This window comes from Plecotus auritus (assembly GCF_963455305.1).
Source record: "Plecotus auritus genome assembly, chromosome: 5".
Classification (NCBI taxonomy): domain Eukaryota; kingdom Metazoa; phylum Chordata; class Mammalia; order Chiroptera; family Vespertilionidae; genus Plecotus; species Plecotus auritus.
Genome location: NC_137776.1, coordinates 16,808,197 through 16,826,292, shown reverse-complemented (window position 1 = coordinate 16,826,292; position 18,096 = coordinate 16,808,197). Strand labels below are relative to the sequence as shown.

The 18,096-nt window shown below is 35.7% G+C and overlaps 1 protein-coding gene across 2 annotated transcripts in view; it reads left to right on the top strand.

Moving 5' to 3' along the window:
• The window catches only part of KANSL1L (KAT8 regulatory NSL complex subunit 1 like), a 102,465-nt gene that overhangs the window by 75,636 nt on the left and 8,733 nt on the right, over nucleotides 1–18,096 (top strand). Inside the window, exons 7-10 of one of the 2 annotated variants that reach the window (XM_080670599.1) lie at nucleotides 6,025–6,190; nucleotides 6,759–6,866; nucleotides 7,723–7,803; nucleotides 17,583–17,711. In XM_080670599.1, coding sequence (XP_080526725.1) covers nucleotides 6,025–6,190; nucleotides 6,759–6,866; nucleotides 7,723–7,803; nucleotides 17,583–17,711 — 484 coding nt within the window. The remainder of the gene's footprint in view (nucleotides 1–6,024; nucleotides 6,191–6,758; nucleotides 6,867–7,722; nucleotides 7,804–17,582; nucleotides 17,712–18,096) is intronic. The other variant, XM_080670600.1, reaches the window with a different exon arrangement.

Sequence of the window (18,096 nt, the reverse complement as noted above, 5' to 3'; positions counted from 1 at the left end):
TGAAGATAAACATACTTGTAGTTTAAGAGTACGCTTCTAGAATGATACCCTAGAACAGTGTGTGACTTTGTGCATCAGTAGGACATGTATATTAATGTTCAGGGAAGCACTCTTTATAATAGCTTCAAACTGTAAACAATCCAGTTTGAATTACTCATATAACTATAATTATATGAACTTATATTCATACTAGAGGCCTAGTGCACGAAATTCTTGCACTCATGGGGCGGGGTGGGGGGTCCCTCAGCCAGCCTGTGCCCTATTCCAGTCCGGGAGCCCTCTTGCAGTCCGTTGCGCTCACCAGCTGTGAGCCCGGCTTCTGGCTGAGTGGCACTCCCCCTGTGGGAGCGCACCGACCACCAGGGGGCAGCTCTTGTGTTCAGCATCTAATCCCTGGTGGTCAGTGCACATCATAGCTATCGGTCATTCTGCCGTTTGGTGGATTTGCATATTAGCCTTTTATTATATAGGATAATGAAATTGTATGTATATCACAATGTATACAGAAACATGCAACATGGGTAAATTCCGTTTACAGGCATACCTTGTTTTATTGTGCTGCACTTTATTTCATTGCACAGGTGTTGCATTTTTTTAAACAAATTGAAGGTAAGGCCCTCCAACAGCAAAAAAAAAAAAATAATAATACATATATATATGTATATAAAATACTATGACTTGCTGAAGATGATTAGCATGTTTAGCAATAAAGTATTTTTAATTAAGGTATATACATTTTTTTGTAGAGATAGTGCTATTGCATACTTAGTAGACTACAGTATAATATAAATGTAACTTTTACATGCACTGGAAAATAAAAATATTTGTGTGACTCAGTTTATTGTGATACCTGCCTTATTGTAGTGGTCTGGAACTGAACCCACAATATTTTCCAGGTATGCCTGTATATCCCTCCAAAATTAAAAACATTTATTCAAGTACATATGCACACGTTCATAACATCACTATACACAATAACCAAAAGGTGGAAATAGTGTAAATGTTCATCATTAATTTATAAACAAATAGTGGTATATACATACATTGGAATATTATTCAGCCATAAAAGAATGAAGTACTAATACATGTTACAGTCTGGATGAACCTCAGAGACATTGAGCTAAGTGGAAAAAAAAAAAGTCAGACATAGAAGGTCACATATTGTATAATTCCATTTATAAGAAATATTCATAATAGATGAATCCATAATGAGAGATTGGTGCTTGCCAGGGACTGGGGTTGTGAGGCAGTAGGGAGAAATTGCTTATTGGGCAAGGAGTTTTACTTTGGAGTGATAAAACGTTTTTGGAACTAGATAGACAAGATCGTTGCACAACATTGTAAATTGACTAAAGGCCACTGGATTGTTAACTTTAAAGTGGTTAATTTTATGTAATGTGAATTTCACCTCAATAAGTTATTTTTAAAATTTGAATTGATATATGATATAAAATAATTAATTGCAGCATTGCTTGTAAAAGCAAAAACTGTAAATAACCCAAATGTTCATCAATAGGAACTGGCTGAATATATTCGAGTATCCATACACTGGAATACTATAAAAAAGAATTAGGAAGCTCTATACAGCTGATGTGAAAAGGTCTGTAAGATGTATCATTTACTGGGGGAAAAAGCCAAGACATGGAACAGTTCATATGCTACTATTTATGTTAAACTATGGGGGCAGATTACACACATAATACTGAGTAGTGGAATTGGGGTGTCATATGGTAATTCTGTTTAACTTTTTTGAGGAATCACTAAACTGTTTTTCACACCAGTTAAATATTTTAAATTCCCATCAGCAGTGTATGAAGTTCCCAAAATTTCTATAATACTTGTTATTCCTTAGCAACACTTGTTATTTCCTGGGCTTTTATTTTTATTACAGACATCCTAGTGGGTGTGATGTGGTACCGCATTGTGATTTCGATTTGCATTTCCCTAATGACAGTTGATACCAAGCATATTTTCATGTGCTTGTTGGCCATTTGAATATCTTGTTTGGAGAAATGTCTGTTCAAGTCCTTTGCTTATTTTTTCTTGGCTTATTTTTTGTGTTGTTTTGCCTTTTATTAAGATAAGAGTTCTTTATATATTCTTGATATTTAGAAAATATTTTCTCCCATTGTTTAGGTTTTCTTTTTAGATTCTGATGTTTTTGATGCACAAGTTTTTAATTTTGATGAAGTCCAATTGTTGATTATTTTTTTGTGTGTGTGCTTTTGGTATCATAACTAAGACTCCATTGCTTAATTCAAGATAGTGAAGATTTACCTGTTTTCTACTAAGATATGTATGGCTGTAAGCTCTTATACTTAAGTCACTGATTCATTTTGAGTTAATTTTTATTTATGGTGTTGGGTAGGAGTTCAACTTCATTTTTTTTGCTTCCTAATTGTGAATATCCAGTTGTCCCAGCACCATTTGCTGATAAGACTATTTTCCCTCATTGAATGGTCCTGGCGCCTCTATCATATTTATAAAAGGAAACATTTAAGTCAAGCAGGTCTTTTGATCAAAAAGTACCACAAAGAAAGTGAAAAGAAGCTCAGCCAGAGAGCAACATATAGAACACGAAATGATTTGTAACTTTCTAGAGTGTGTAAAGTGAACTTAAAAATCAATAAGTAAAAGACATCCCAATAAAAAAATCAAAACATGTATTTCCCCAAAGAAGGAAAAGTGAATGGCCAACTATAGGTCTGAAAGGGTGCTCAACTCTAATAGTAAACGGCAATGCAGATTTTAACCATGAGATACTCTTTGCATGCTCTGACATTGGCAAAAATAAGAAGACTTATGTTGGCATAAGTCTGAAGCAATGAGAACTAAGATCTGCTCTGTTGGGAGTATCAGTTATAACTACTTTGTAAAATATATCTAGTCAAGTTGAATATGTGCGTTCATGTATTTGTATAACCTAGTAATTCCATGTCTATCAGTGTGCTCTGAAGAAATTTTTACACCCACATGTCAGGACACAAGCACAGGAGTGGACAAAAGTAGGTTTACGGCTGTGGCTATGCAAGTAATTAATATTTATTTATTATTATTTCCATATGAACAATTGTAGACCTACTTTGCCCATCTCTGTAATAATGATAGTCACACTAGTGTTCTCCATAATATAAAAAAACTAGAAACAATGTAGATATTTATAAACAGAATGAGAATTGAATACACATAATTTTGAGTAATAAAGCAGGAAAATATAATTAACATTATTCTGTCTATATACATTTTAAACCATAGGTTTAAGTAGTAAATTATATAGGATTACATAGACTTATTTGGAAAAGTTATAAAGAAAATCAAAGAAATGATAAAATTCAGGATAGCAGTAGCTCCTGGAAGTGGAGAGAAAAATATGATTAAGGAGGCACATTGAAATTAGTGAAGATACAGGTTTAGCTGCATTTGACAAAACCCCAAATAGTGACATAACCAAGACATAAGTTTATTTCTTTGTCTTGTAACAGATTGAAAATGTTCTAGACATGACAGCCATGCTAGGTATCCTGTGGTTACCTAGGAGCCAGGCTCTTCTGCCTGGTTGATGTTGTGAGCATTACTCTCATCCACCTGGTTACAGTGGCTCCACCAGAGCTCTGTTACAAGTAGCAAGGGGAGAATGACGATCACTTCCTGGACTGCACATGTGACTATTCTTCATGGTCTTCTGGCTAGAATTTAGTAATTTTTAGATGCAAGAAAGCTTAGCAGATGTGCCCAACAAAAAAATCAGGAGTTTTGAACAGGGTGACAGGGCATTTATCAGGAGGAAAGTAGCAGTCTCTTTTACAGGCTTGTGTGGGTGGTGTAAGAGGCAAGAGGCATCAAAGTTATTGATACTGTTCTATTTCTTAAAGTAGGATGGTGAGTATAGGCATTTTAAAAAGTTACTTAATGCCTTTCCTATTTTCTTTTGCATATATGAAATGTTTCATTGTTAAAGTTAAAAAATTTAGTGGATATTTTTTCAGGATTTTACTTGAATTTCATGCAGCATATGGTATTGTTGATCACATCCTCTAGACATTTGCATTTTTATTGGCGAGAATCTCCTGGTTTTTCTCTTATTTCTCCATCTATTCCTTTTCAGCCTCCTGGGCTTCACTTTCTCTGCAGGGGGAAAAAAAGGCCTTTTCCTAGATGCCCCTCACTTGTCTCCATAATTATTTAGGATAGTTTCAAATTGGCTAATGGGTTTCCTGGATTTGGAAAAATTTCAAGAGAAAACTAATTATATGGTAAATATTCAGATTTTATTAATTTTTATTTATAATGCTCTAGCCATATATGGAAAAAGGGAGGTTAGCACATTTTTTCTTTGTAATTTCAAATAAATGTTCCTTATACCTTTCTGAACTACATCATAAAAGAGAAAATAATTTCAATTAATCAAAAGTACAAATGCATCTTGTAATGCTAGAAATAGCAACTGTTCCCATAAGTTTATACATGTTATATAATTAGAATAAATCTTGGAAATGACTCACATTCTTACATGTATCCACATGTATCCAATGTACTAGACCACCCAGCAAAATGATTGCATTTCCTAGCCTTCCTTGCAGGTAGGGGTGACTATCTAAGTCATGGCCAAATGGAATGTAAACAGAAGTCATTATGTAATACATTTTAGCATATATTATCAGGGACTGATTTTCTCCAATGAAATAGTCTCAGACATACACACATTTGAAGTTTTATTCACTTCAAATATTTTTTAATCAAATAGGATAAAATTCAGTTGGTCAACATTCAAGTTTCAACCATAGGTCAAGGATGGTGTCAGGTTCTGGGAATACAAAATTAAACATTATAGTCGCAACTTTCAAGGAGCTGATGGTCTAGAGGAAATCTAGCTGATTGCTATGGTAGGATAGATAAGCCCCGTTGCTATGGGAACACAGAGAAAATGTCAGTGGGCCAGGAAGTTCAAACTCAAGAACGTCACAGACCTAATAAATGATTCAAAATGGCATCTAAGGGTCTCAGTTATTATAAGCATTTTAAATATCAGTTACTTGAAGAACAAAATGAGCCCTAATGTTATTGTCGAAGATATAGTTACTAGTAAGAGTGAGGAAAGGAACACAAGTGACCTTTATTAATTTTTAAAATATTTTCTCTATTTTATAGATTTTCCCCATTTGGTTGTATATTAATTTTATAACCATAAAATTAATTTTAAAATTCAGGGTGGGGCAGAAGTATATTTACAGTTGTTCATATGGAAAATACAATAATAAATAATAATACAAGAATAAACTGTTTTGTATATTCAAAACTATAAACCTATTTTTGCCCCATCTTGTACTTCTTAATGTAGCAACATAATTTTTTTGATTTAGTAACATGATTTTCTTGAGATTCCTGGACTCAACTCTTTATCTGAAGAAGCTCAAATTCTTGTAACATATTGCATGTTTCCCGCATATCTTTTTAAGTGTTTTAAAATAAATTTTACTTAAACATGTAAAATACTCATAGTACTTCACTGTTATTCCAGTGTAGGTAGATATTGTCTGTTACTAGAATTTAAGGCCGAGACTCCAGTTTCACTCATTAGTTGTAATAGTTGCAAGGAGGAAGCGTATACTCAGTTCTTAATCTTAATATAGTCCTTGTTCACCATCAGAGTTTTTCCTGTAAATGGATTTTAACCATTTTCTTTTCACCCAAAGTTTCTCAAAGTCATTTCTGAGATTTTATAAGATGGAAGAAAGACCCATTTTTCATAGACAATGCTCTTTCTTCATTTTGAAAAACTGAAAATGGACTAGTCAAATCCCATCACATTCATGGCCTTAAATAACTTCTCTCACTCTAGGTCTTTCTTCCAATAAAGTCAATAAAAAGGGGAAAAACCACACAAATAAAGGTCTTTCTCCATGATGACTTAAGCTGGGACTTCTTCCTCTGTTACTCAGATACTGTATTATAACTGTTATGTTCTCTCTGGTTCGGTTTTCAAGAAAAAATATGAAGTCTTTAAATTATTTTTTTCCCTTGCAGACTTTGCCTTCAAAAGAAACAACATTTTTCAATACTGCACAAATGCCTTGCCTGCAGTCAGCTTCAACTTGGAGTAGCTGTGAACACAATTCAAAGTCTCAAATATTAAGTGAACATGTATCAGAGTTAGACTCTTCTTTCCATTCTGTTCTATCATTGCCATCGGGTAAGCCTCTTTATAACAGAATTTCCAAGTAACTGAATATTTTCTATGGTGAAATCTAATCCTATAAATAAAATGAATCTGTAAAAGGAATCAATAGGTTTTAATCTTTATAAAAGATTTATTTTTGTGATTCATAATACTAGTAAACTAAGTAATGTAAAAGTTGACTTTTTCATAAAAGATTGCATCTGATTTATAGTGGTTTTTCCTTCAAGTAATGAAATGCAAAGGTTGTGCGGGTGGAGTGGAATGATCTTAAAAAGAATCAGTCAGGTTTGGCTGTATGTTTTATTAAGACTTTCAGGTACATTTGTTCTCATCTGTGAATATTTATGTCCTATTTTAATTGTTCATCATTAGCATTTGCTTAAGACATACAGTCAGTAATTCCAAAATACTACTAATTTGTTTTGAAAGAGTATTCTGCTACTTCTGAAAATTGTGGCTTTTTAAACCTTTGCTTATTTTTCTAAGGCTTTGTGCTATTTATAGAGAGAAAGCGATCTTACTGAACCTCTGTAAGTGATGTTCACTAAAAACAGTTTTTTAAAAAACTTTATTTTTCCAGATGTGCCTCTTCATTTTCACTTTGAAACATTGCTGAAAACGACTGAAATAAAAGGAGATCAGGCTGAAAATAAATTTGTAGGAGACTGTATCATATCTCCATCCCCTGGTATGTTACTTACAAATCTTGTACTTTCTATATATCTTTTATATCTTTCATATACTTATTACTTTCCCTTTCGAAGGAAATAAAATTTAACAAAGGAATAAATGTAAATTCTTAATTTTTAATATTTACTTTTCACAAATTAGACACACACATACACATAAGAAAATACATGGGAGTAACCCTAACAAGAAATGTGATACTTATTGAAAGAAAATTATGAAATATTGATAAATATTAAAGGGAATTTAAATAAATATGGATAAATAGCATTCCTGGATAGTAAGATTAATAAGGATATCATATCAGTTCTCCCTGTTGGTTTAAATGTTTAATGCAATGTAACTTGGAGTTCTAATACAAATTGTTTAACTTAACCAAATAACTGTGAAGCCCATTGGGAAGAATAAATGAGGATATAGAAAAGGAATTGCTGGAAAAGTATTGAGAAAAGCTAGCACAACCATATACGGAAATATGGCAGAAACTTATAATGGTTTAGATTCTATTTGGCTTACATTTAAGGAAGTAGATCCATGAAGCCAACTAACAACTCATACTTTATTATATAAGAGAAGAGAAAATGGAGACCTCTTCATTGAAGAGTATTGTTAGTCTTTTGGGAAAAACTTTGCACAGTCATTTCACACCAGGTATCAGAATAAATTCTAGCTGGTTCAAGAATTTTAAATAACTAAAATTATAAAACTTGAAAAATTAGAATGAAATGTTTATGAGTACTCTGAATGGGGGTGGAAACATCTGTGCTTGGAAGTAATCAGAAAAAAATATGTTTTTACTATCTGCAAAGCTAAAATCTCAATATAAAAAGTCATATAAAATGTTTTACTTCTAAAAGAAATTATTTCCAGAGGAAAGAAGCATCTACTTCAAAAACTCAACAACCGACTGAATGCCTGTTGGAATTCAAGTTTTGAAGGTAGTAGATTTTAAAATAAATTTCTAAAACCTGGTAGCTTTTACAAATACCAGTAATAATGAGTCAGACTATGTAAAGGAATTTTATCCTAGACACACTGACAATGAAAATATAACATATCTAGGATTAAACTTAACAAGAACCTCCTGAGGAAAACATCAAGAGTTTACTGAGGAACATGAGTATGTGCCTATTATGAAGAGAAATACCCCATTCCTGTCAATACAGTTTTAAATAACTTAAGATGTCATTTTCCCCAAAATTAATTTATATGTAGTTCCAAACAGAATTAAAGAGGTATTCTTCTTTTGAAAGTTTTTTTGAAGTTTATCTCAGAGAGAGAATACTGAATAGCAGGTAAAAATTTTAGAAGATTAATAAGGAAGTGTTAGATAACAAAATGTATTATAAAGCTATAATAATTAAATATTGTGGTGCTAATGGAAACCAAATCAAGGAATTTATATAAAAAGCCTAGAGACAGCCCAAAGGGTTTATTATACAACTAGAGGCCCGGTGCATGAAATTCATGCACTGGTGGGGGAGGGATCCCTCAGCCCAGCCCGTGCCCTCTCGCAGTCTGAGACCCCTCAGGGGATGTCCACCTGCCAGCTTTGAGGATCAGACCTAAGCCAGCAGTCAGACATCCCTCTCACAGTCTGGGGCTCTTGCAGTCAGGGACCATTCACTCCTTACGTCCTGCCACTGCCGCTGCCACTGAGCTCACCAGCCATGAGCCCGGCTTCTGGCTGAGCGGTGCTCCCCCTGTGGGAGTGCACTGACCACCAGGGAGCAGCTCCTGCATTGAGCGTTTGCCCCCTTGTGGTCAGTGCACATCATGGCAACAGGTTGTTCCACCGGCTGTTCCACCTTTCAATTGATTTGCACATTTGGGTTTTATTATATAGGATATGATGGTATTTCCTATCAGTGTGGAAAGGATGGCCTAGTCAATAAACAATAACAATAAGCAATTCTTAGGAAGGATTTCTTATATGCTAGTACTGGTTGGAGGGCTTTATATTTGTTTGCTTTAATCTGTACAACCCTGTAAAGTAAGCATTATTTTTCTCCATGACTAACTTTCCCCAGATCACAGGTGAGTAGTGGTACAGCCAGGATTCAAATCCAAGCAGTCTGGCTCAGAGTGCATGCTTTAACCAACTCACTCTTCTGTAATTAGTGGCATTAAATGATGACTTTTGGGAAAAGATAAAATGAAATCTCTGCCTTACACAGCACATTAAAACAAATTTAAGATGGATAAACATTAAAAAACTGTCTTTATGAGTTAGAAACACTAGGTGTATTCAGTGACTGCTTATGTGTCAGACTACTATGTCTGGTTACAGTAATAAATTTAAACATAATCATCAATTATAAGAATGTAGTTAAAATAGGACTCTCATATATTTGAGGTACTATTAAGAATTGACACAACCTATTGGGAAGTATTGTGCATTATATTACAAGGCCTTTAAAGTACGTATTTTTTAAATAAGACCATGGAGGGGGGAAAAAGAACCTATTGGTATACTTCACAATAAATTACTAAATGTTAACTCTGTATTCTGATCCAATAATTCCATTTACAAGAACCTAGTCTAATCCTAAATATGAAACCACCTTTATTGACAAATATACTTAATATATTTTGTTAATAAAAAAATTGGAAACAACTTGAAGAGCATAATAGGGATATGGTTAACATAGTGGAATATACAGCTTTCAAAAATATCTTAAGTTCATGTAAGGATGGAAACATTTATCAAAGAATGTTAAGTGATGTAAAAGGACAAAAATGTTTTACTTCTAAGTATGGTACAGTTATAACCATGTAAAAGCGTTACTTTTTATCATGCAAATGCAGCATGTGGGCCTTTTGGGGATCCTGATTTGAACTCAGCTGTATACTCACACACCCACACACCCAACACAAGCACAATTTTTGAGACAGAGATTTGAACATGGACTGGATGTTGGCTATTAATGAATTGTTAATTTTGTTATATGTAATAATGCATGTTATTACATAAATACACACACTTTGTGAGATATTCAAGTTGACATATGTGTACATGATATGTCAGGGATTTGCTTTAAAATACTCGTAGCAAAAAATGGTGGGAAGAGTTGAAACAAGATTGGTTACTAATTTATAATTTTTGATGCTGAATGATAGTTCATTATCCTATTTTCCTCTTTTTGAAAATTTTCCACAGTAAAGTTTAAAGAAAAAAAAATGCACTACGGACAAGGAACAATTGTCTATGCTTAGGAACAAAAGAATAAAAAATGGGAAAATACAGGTTATGTTCTGTTTTTTTTTTTTCATGATATAATTCTATTCCTTAGAATTTATCCTAAGACAGAACTTTTTAAAAACAGGAAAAATGCATGCATGAAATAATTATTTTAAGAATGTCCATAATAGAAATAACATCATTGACAACACCCGAGAATAAATTATATTGTCTCTAATCAGAGGAATGTTAGGCTACATCTGGAAAAATAACAACAAAGAGTGAGTTATCAGAAAAAAATGTAATTACACATCTATCCAAATAAAAATTATTACATTTGAAATGTGAAATGATTGAAAGGAAATATACAAAAATAAAATTATATGCTATTAGGTAAGTGAGATAATTTATTCTAATGTTGCTCTTTTACCTGATTTTTACAAAATCAGGCAGTGTAAATGTGTTAGGCACAGAATTAACGTCTCAATAATGTAATGACATGTTAATAATTGGAAATTAAGAGCTAAGAATAGGACATTTGAGTTGAATGTTGAATTAGGCAAATCAGTGAAGGAATCTTTGTATACCAATCTCTCCTCCCCTACCACTCTCAACCCAAATAATTAAGCATTAATTGGGTTTTATCCTATATAAGTGTCTTAAGTAGCTAGTCATAAATTTTTCTTTTACTGTTAATGATTTCTAGAGAATTAAGTAAAACTAGAATTCAACATTTATTGAGTACCTACTCTGTGCCAGGTAGACTGTTAAGTGCTGAAGAATCAAAGGTGAATCAGGAAATCAAATTATAATGTAATAGGGGAAAGCAGACACAAATAATTGAGATGATGGGCACATCTAAAAATATTCTAAAAAGGAGTGTATAACTCTGCCTAGAGGAAGAAAGGTTAAGGGTGCTGGGGAAAAGGCAAGACAAACTCTAGTAAGATAGTAATGTATAAATTTACTTAACTGGAATTGAGAGGAAGAAGTGTTCAAATCATTGCTTCTCAAACTTTAATGTTCAGATTACCTGCGGATATCGTTAGAATGTAGATTCTGATTCAATAAGTCTGGAATGGGGTCTGAGATTCTGCATTTCTAACAAGGTCCCAGGTGATTCAAATGCTTTTAGCCTATATTGAGTAACAAAATTTTAAAATGGAAACAAACATGTGACTTGTCAGGGAGCCATGTAAGAGTGTGATGTGTTCATGCATATACAAATGGCCTAGTATTTGTGTGGGCTGAATTGTGTGAAGGTAAGTAGATGTTTATGTGTTTGCCAGAACTTGGATTTATCCTGGACTGTCCACAATAGTTGGCAACTGTGACAGCACTGCTGACTTCAGGTAACAAGTAGAGAAAAGACAAATTGCAGTGGGTTGAAGAGTGAATAGATGATTAGTGTCCAATTGTGAGAAAGTAACAGAAAAATCCCAATTAAGTGCCTGTATACATCAGACTATTTAAAGTCATGAAAGATAAGACAATGGAATGGTTTCAGATCCAAAAACACTTGAAACCTGAACTAAATGCAGTGATCAGAATTTTCTATAAGAATATCATCAGAATAATTGGTGAAATCTGAATATGGTTATAATTAACTAATAATTTCTTGATTTTGATCAGTGTGACTATGTAAGAGAATGCCTGTTTTTGGAAAATACATTTGGACATATAGGGGCATCCTATCAGCAACTTAATTTCATTGGAGTTCAGAAAGATAAAGCAAATGTAATAAATGTTAACATTTTGGGGAATCTCAGTGAAGGGTATACTGGACTTCTTTGTACTATTGAAAGTTTTCCTTGAATCTGAAATTATGTAAAATTAAAGTTTGTTACGTTTTGAGTGGATAAGAGAGGAACAATGGCACAACCACACAAACCAGAAACCTAGGGCTCAGCCTTCCTACCCACCACGTTCCCACATCTAAACCCATTTTCAGTGCGATCTTACAGATCTGTTTCAAATCTGCTACTGTCTTCATCTCTACCACTCTCACAGTCCAACTTAATGATAACTCTTGTCTCTACCACTGAAATAGCCCTTGTCTATACCACCGATTTTTTTATTTCCTTCCAATCCCTGTACCAAGTGATCTTTTCAGAATGCAAACCTAACGTCACACCTGCTCTCCAACTCCATTCCCTTCAAATACTTGATGGAATATTCTTAATAGAGAAACCCTGCCTATATAGGCTGGCTCCTTGTTCTTGGTTCATTTTCATCATGCTTCCTTACTCTACACTACTGCTATTGTTCTTGCCAAATTGTCCTACTCCTTTTTGCCTTCACACATACCATTCTTTCTTCCCCTTGCCATCAGCTATTTGTGTTCATATTTTAAATCTATCACTTTATCTCAGGAAGCCTTTCCTAGAGTTCTCTTACTCTAACTTCTCTCAATAGTACCATCTTCCAGTTGCAGTTTTGAAGATAATGCCTATAAACTTACATCATGGGCAGGGACCATGCTGGTTTTTGCTCACCATTGTGTCCCCAGAGCATAATACACTGGCATGTAATTGGATCTCTATGTATTGACTGAATAAATGAAAAGGAAAGACAGGAGATAGGAGAGATACTGGGTCAAGTTGTGTTTTACGATGGAATCTAGTAGGAGAGGATTTGGGAGAGCAAGAACCCAAAGGCTGGGTGGGAGAGTTATTATAAACAGAACAGATGTAGTTAGGCTCTGAATTGTCATGTATTGCCTACTGTTTCAAGAGTTCACTGCAACCTTATAAGACGCTAAGAGAAAAAATGGTAAGTGTAAAGGAAACTTTTGAGTAAAATTCAATAAAAAGCATCATCTTGGTGAAGATTAAGTTTTCTTCAAAATGTTTTATGTGCTTTTAGAAAACAATGAACTGCTTTTAGAAAAAAAGAGATGAATTGCCTGGAATTTGTTTTAAAATACTCCAAAAATATTTATATTGAAACAAGAGTTGGCACTATTGGAATTCATAGACATGCCAGGCACATACGCATTTTAAAATCTAACTTTCACAACTGTAGTTACACCTTCTTAGAAATGAATTTAGAATTATGCTTGGCATTTTTGTTTCCTATTTAACATCTTTCTCTGCATTCTTTCTTTGGGTGGTAAGAAATCTTGGAGGCAACCTTACCTTACATGACATCCTGGCTGTTTTTTATGCCCATGCATCTTGGTGTATGATTGTTTCCTGGTGAGCTTAAGCACTCAGTATATTGGTGTCCCCCCCATACCCCCCTTGAAAGTACATAGATGCCCACATACCTGGTTGGTGGCTCACACGCAGCTGGTAGGTCTTGGGCCTGTGGTGGTGCACCGACACTGGCTAGTCTGGTGTTTCCATTGTTATTTTTATTGTCCATAAGTTTAACTCTCAAGCTGGTCAAAGTTGCTTAACTTTTACTTTGTAATCCCTTCACTCCTTCAGTCCTTATTAAGCAAACTAGAGGCCCGGTGCATGAAAATTCATGCACTGGATGGGGGAGGGGCCCTCAGACCGGTCTGCTCCCTCTCACAATCTGGGAGCCCTCAAGGGTGGGAGGCAACCCAGCGATCAGGGGAAGGCAATGCCCCCATCACACCTCTGCTGCTGCCACTGCCGGCACACAAGCCTCGGCCAGCCCTGGTTACCTGAGCCTTGGGCGGCCCTGGGCAGCCACCATCCGAGGCTTGCCTGCACCTCGGGCCGGCCCTGGACAGCTGAGGGCAGGTCTGGCTGCACGGCACACCTGCCACCACCCCCCCCCCCACCACCCCCGGCGGGGCTGAAAGGACTGGGGGACTCCGCGGGTCTGAGGGGACTGGGCACTGCCATCTTGTGGCTATGAGCACCATCTTTGTGGCCATGTGACAGTCAATTTGCATATTCCTTCTTTATTAGATAGGATATGTTCTGCCTTGGGTGAATATTTCTTTGCTTTCTATGGTTTCCTGTGGCCTAGTGTCCATGTGGTCTCCTGATCCAGAAGATGGCTTGTTACTCCCAGGCTCTGCCTCCCACACTCATCACAATGCCTCCTGTCCTACTGCCTGTTGGTACCTATTTTCTCCCATAATAAATACCTGTCCTGCCCCACTTAAAAGAAGGGGGGGTGGTATTGGAGGCCATCTAGGAATTCTAACATTTTCTCTGAACTCTTTTTCAGTTTGTGCATCTAGTTTTGCTTTATGTCCATCTGATTCTCATTTCTTTACAGAAATCTTACCCCTTTTCTGGCAACTTTTAGGGTATCTTCACTGTCATGTGCTATGATTTATGGGTGTTTTTCCCATTTGATTTGACACTCAAGTTCTTGCAATCCAGTGTTAATATAGATTGTGGATAATATTTTGGCCACTGTGTCTTCAAATATAGCCCCCCATTCATTCTTTCCTGTTACCCCATCTTGTTTTGTCTTTATTTTCCATCACTCTATTCCTTTGAGTTGTGGAATTCCTCTTCCAACCTACTGATTTTGATTTTCAGCTGTGTCCATTCTGTTATTCAGCCCAATTAGTGATTTTGTTTTTAAATTTGAGTTATATTTTCCATTTCTAAGGTCTCTCTAGAGCAGAGGTTCTCAACCTTTCTAATGTCGCGACCCTTTAATACAGTTCCTCATGCTGTGGTGACACCCAACCATAAAATTATTTTCATTGCTACTTCATAACTGTAATTTTGCTACGGTTATGAATCGTTAATGTAAATATCTGTGTTTTCCGATGGTCTTAGGCTCTACAGTAGCGGTTCTCAACCTGTGGGTCACGACCCACACATGTGGCTCGCGAGCCACGGTTTGCCGCTCTGTTGACTGAGTTTGCTGACCACTGTCATATACTACCCTTTACCTCTTTGCACACAATATGCCACAATTGCCTAATCCTCACAGCTTCCAACTACACGGTAACATTTAGTCTAGTCCAGTGGTTGGCAAACTTATTAGTCAACAGAGCAGCAAACCGCGGCTCATGAGCTGCATGTGGCTTGTGAGCCGCGGTTTGCCGACCACTGTCTTAGATGACCCTGCTAGTGGTTCTCAACCCGTGGGACTGCTGTAGAGCCTAAGACCATTGGAAAACACAGATATTTACATTACAATTCATTAACAGTAGCAAAATTAGTTATGAAGTAGCAATGAAAATAATTTTATGGTTGGGGGTCACCACAGCATGAGGAACTGTATTAAAGGGTCGCGGCATTAGAAAGGTTGAGAACCACTGCTCTAGAGGCTTTCTACCTGTTTCTTTGGGCAATGTTAGAATTTTGAAGACTTGTTAATCTATACTCTGTAAACTACTTGAGGTAGTTCTTCCATTTGTTGTTTGAATACCAACATGATAATACAAAGAAGAGACACAGACAGTTGGTCTTGTGTTCTCAACCTTAAATTGGCTATCACCATTAAGACTGTTCTGCCTATTTATGCAGTGCTTTTTGTGGAAGGGGTAGAAATGAGTGCTCTATACAATTTTTCAGAGGCAAAGATGGGCAGGAGGTTTTAAAGTGGGGAACATAGACATTGCATAATCCAGTGGTCGGCAAACTCATTAGTCAACAGAGCCAAAAATCAACAGCACGATTGAAATTTCTTTTGAGAGCCGAAAACCGACTTCTGCGCATGAGCTACGAAGTTTCAATCGCACTGTATGTGCGCGCCCGCACGTGCTATTTTGTGGAAGAGCCACACTCAAGGGGCCAAAGAGCCTCATGTGGCTCGCGAGCTGCAGTTTGCCGACCACTGGCCTAATCTATCCATTTCTTGGCTCAAGGCTCTCAAGGTTTTATCTAGTAAAATAGATACTCTCATAGGCCTTGCTGAGGTGTTGAGATCCTATTAGTTGCTCCAGATAATTGTCCTGCTGTTTCCCTTTCCTCCAGGTCTAGAACACCTTTGATGTTGATCACATTTTTGTAGCAATACTTTGCATGTGCTTTGGTAAGGAGTTTGCTCTTCAGTCAAATTCCATGTGGTATTAGTCCTTCAGAGATTTCTCACAAATTCTGCACAGACATGTTTCCTTTTGCTTGCTAGTATGGATGTATATGTGCATATCTATAAAAATTTTGTCATTTTTAAGAAATTTCTGTTGTTATTACAGATATCCATTCCCACACCATTGATTCCCTCACTGTACCCACTCCTCCCAAGCCTTTGTATGCATATAGGAAAAGTTCCCCAGTTAATCTCTCCCCCTCTACCCCCATTTTTCCTATGAAATTCATTGGTCTGTTTATGGTTCTGTGTCTCTGGATCTATTTTGTTCATCAGTTTATTTTAATCATTAGATTCCACTTGAGATTGTGTGGTACTTATCTTTCTCTTAGCATAATACTCTCCAGGTCCATCCATGCTGTTGCAAATGTTAAATGTAACTTTTTTACCGCTGCATAGAATTCCATTGTGTAATAAACGTACCAGTCTTTTTTATCCACTCATCTGCTGATGGGCACTTGGGCTGTTTCCAAATCTTAGCTATTGTAAATTGTGCTGCTATGAACATTGGGGTGCATATATTCTTATTGTTGTTTCAGGTTTCTTAGGATATATTTCTAGAAAGGGGATCACTGGGTCAAATGGGAGTTCCATATTTAATTTTTTGAGGAAACTCCGTACTGTTTTGCCATAGTGGCTGCACCAGTCTGCATCCCCACCAGCAATGTACTAGGGTTCTCTTTTCTCCACATCCTTGTCAACACTTGTTTGTTGATGCCATTCTGATGGGTGAGGTGATTTTTTTAATTTGCATCTCTCAGATGATTAGTGATTGCATTTTTAGAGTACTTTGCCATCTTGAAGTCAAGAACCCATTACTGTTGATAGGCCATGCCTTTTTTTCAATGTTGATGAGACTTTGGTACTTTAGCCTACATACTACTTTTTCCATTTACTTACACATTTCCAAATCCTTCAAGAAAAGCAGCCAATTGGATCAATCTAGCACTGGAAATATGGCGTTCAGATAATCATCATGAAGAAGTAAACATTTACTCAATACGTATCATGTCAGATATTCCTCTAATGCCTATTATCACTATTTGACAGATAAGGCAGCTGAGACACAGAGATATTGACTTAAAGATTTAGAAAATGCATTATTTTTTTAAAAAGTGAAAAGAATGATGGTAGGCACTGTAAGGTTGATGAGATCTGTTCATGTTCTTAAGAGGTTCCAGGCTATTGTGATTCTGTAAAATCTCACTTAGTCCTGAATTATTTCCAGATTTAAGGGCAAGCAGAAACTTAAAAATAATTTTTATATTTAACCAATATTTACAGAATCTTTTCTATAACATTTTGTACTTTAGAAGACTTTGAGAACAGATCACTTTCATTTTTATCCTCTTCAAATAATGGAGCAACTATAAGAAATTGGATAATTCCTGAGGATGTTGTTGAGGAATCTTATTTAGTATTTTCAGTTTATGAGTATTATATCTTGGTATCTAAGTATTTGTTATATGCAAATTTAAATGATATCAATATCATAAGTAGAAACACTATCTGTGTTAAGGAACTAAAATTGCACATTTTCTTTCTTTCCGTTTGCTTTAGTATATAATTCTTCTCTGAGTCAATGGAGAAATGGATATTCTCCTACATGCAAGCCTCAAATAAGGTCAGAATCTTCTGCACAGCTGTTACAGGGGAGAAAGAAAAGACACTTGAGTGAAACAGCATTAGGTAGGTTAAAAGGAGGTTAGTACTAAAAACTGAAAATAAATTCTGATCTCCAAAAAATCCCTGGTTCATGGGAGTTTATAATCCAGTAGCCAAGAATTATATAAAATATTCATGGTCCTATGAATATTAAACAGCACATTAATTTATCAATTCAGAATTGTGGACTGTGCATTCATCCACTTTATGGCAAGTAAGAATTTCTTTCCTTCCTGTCTAGAGCTATCTATTAACTATAATTCTAGACATGACTTAGTCTCAAAGGTTGTGTTCTGGATTAAAATTAGGTCAGTACAAGGCTGGCATAGAACTTTATCACCATTTCTGGTATCTACTATGGTGTCAATTCTCACTGAAGCTTCCTCAAAATTTTGAGAAATTGGATGAG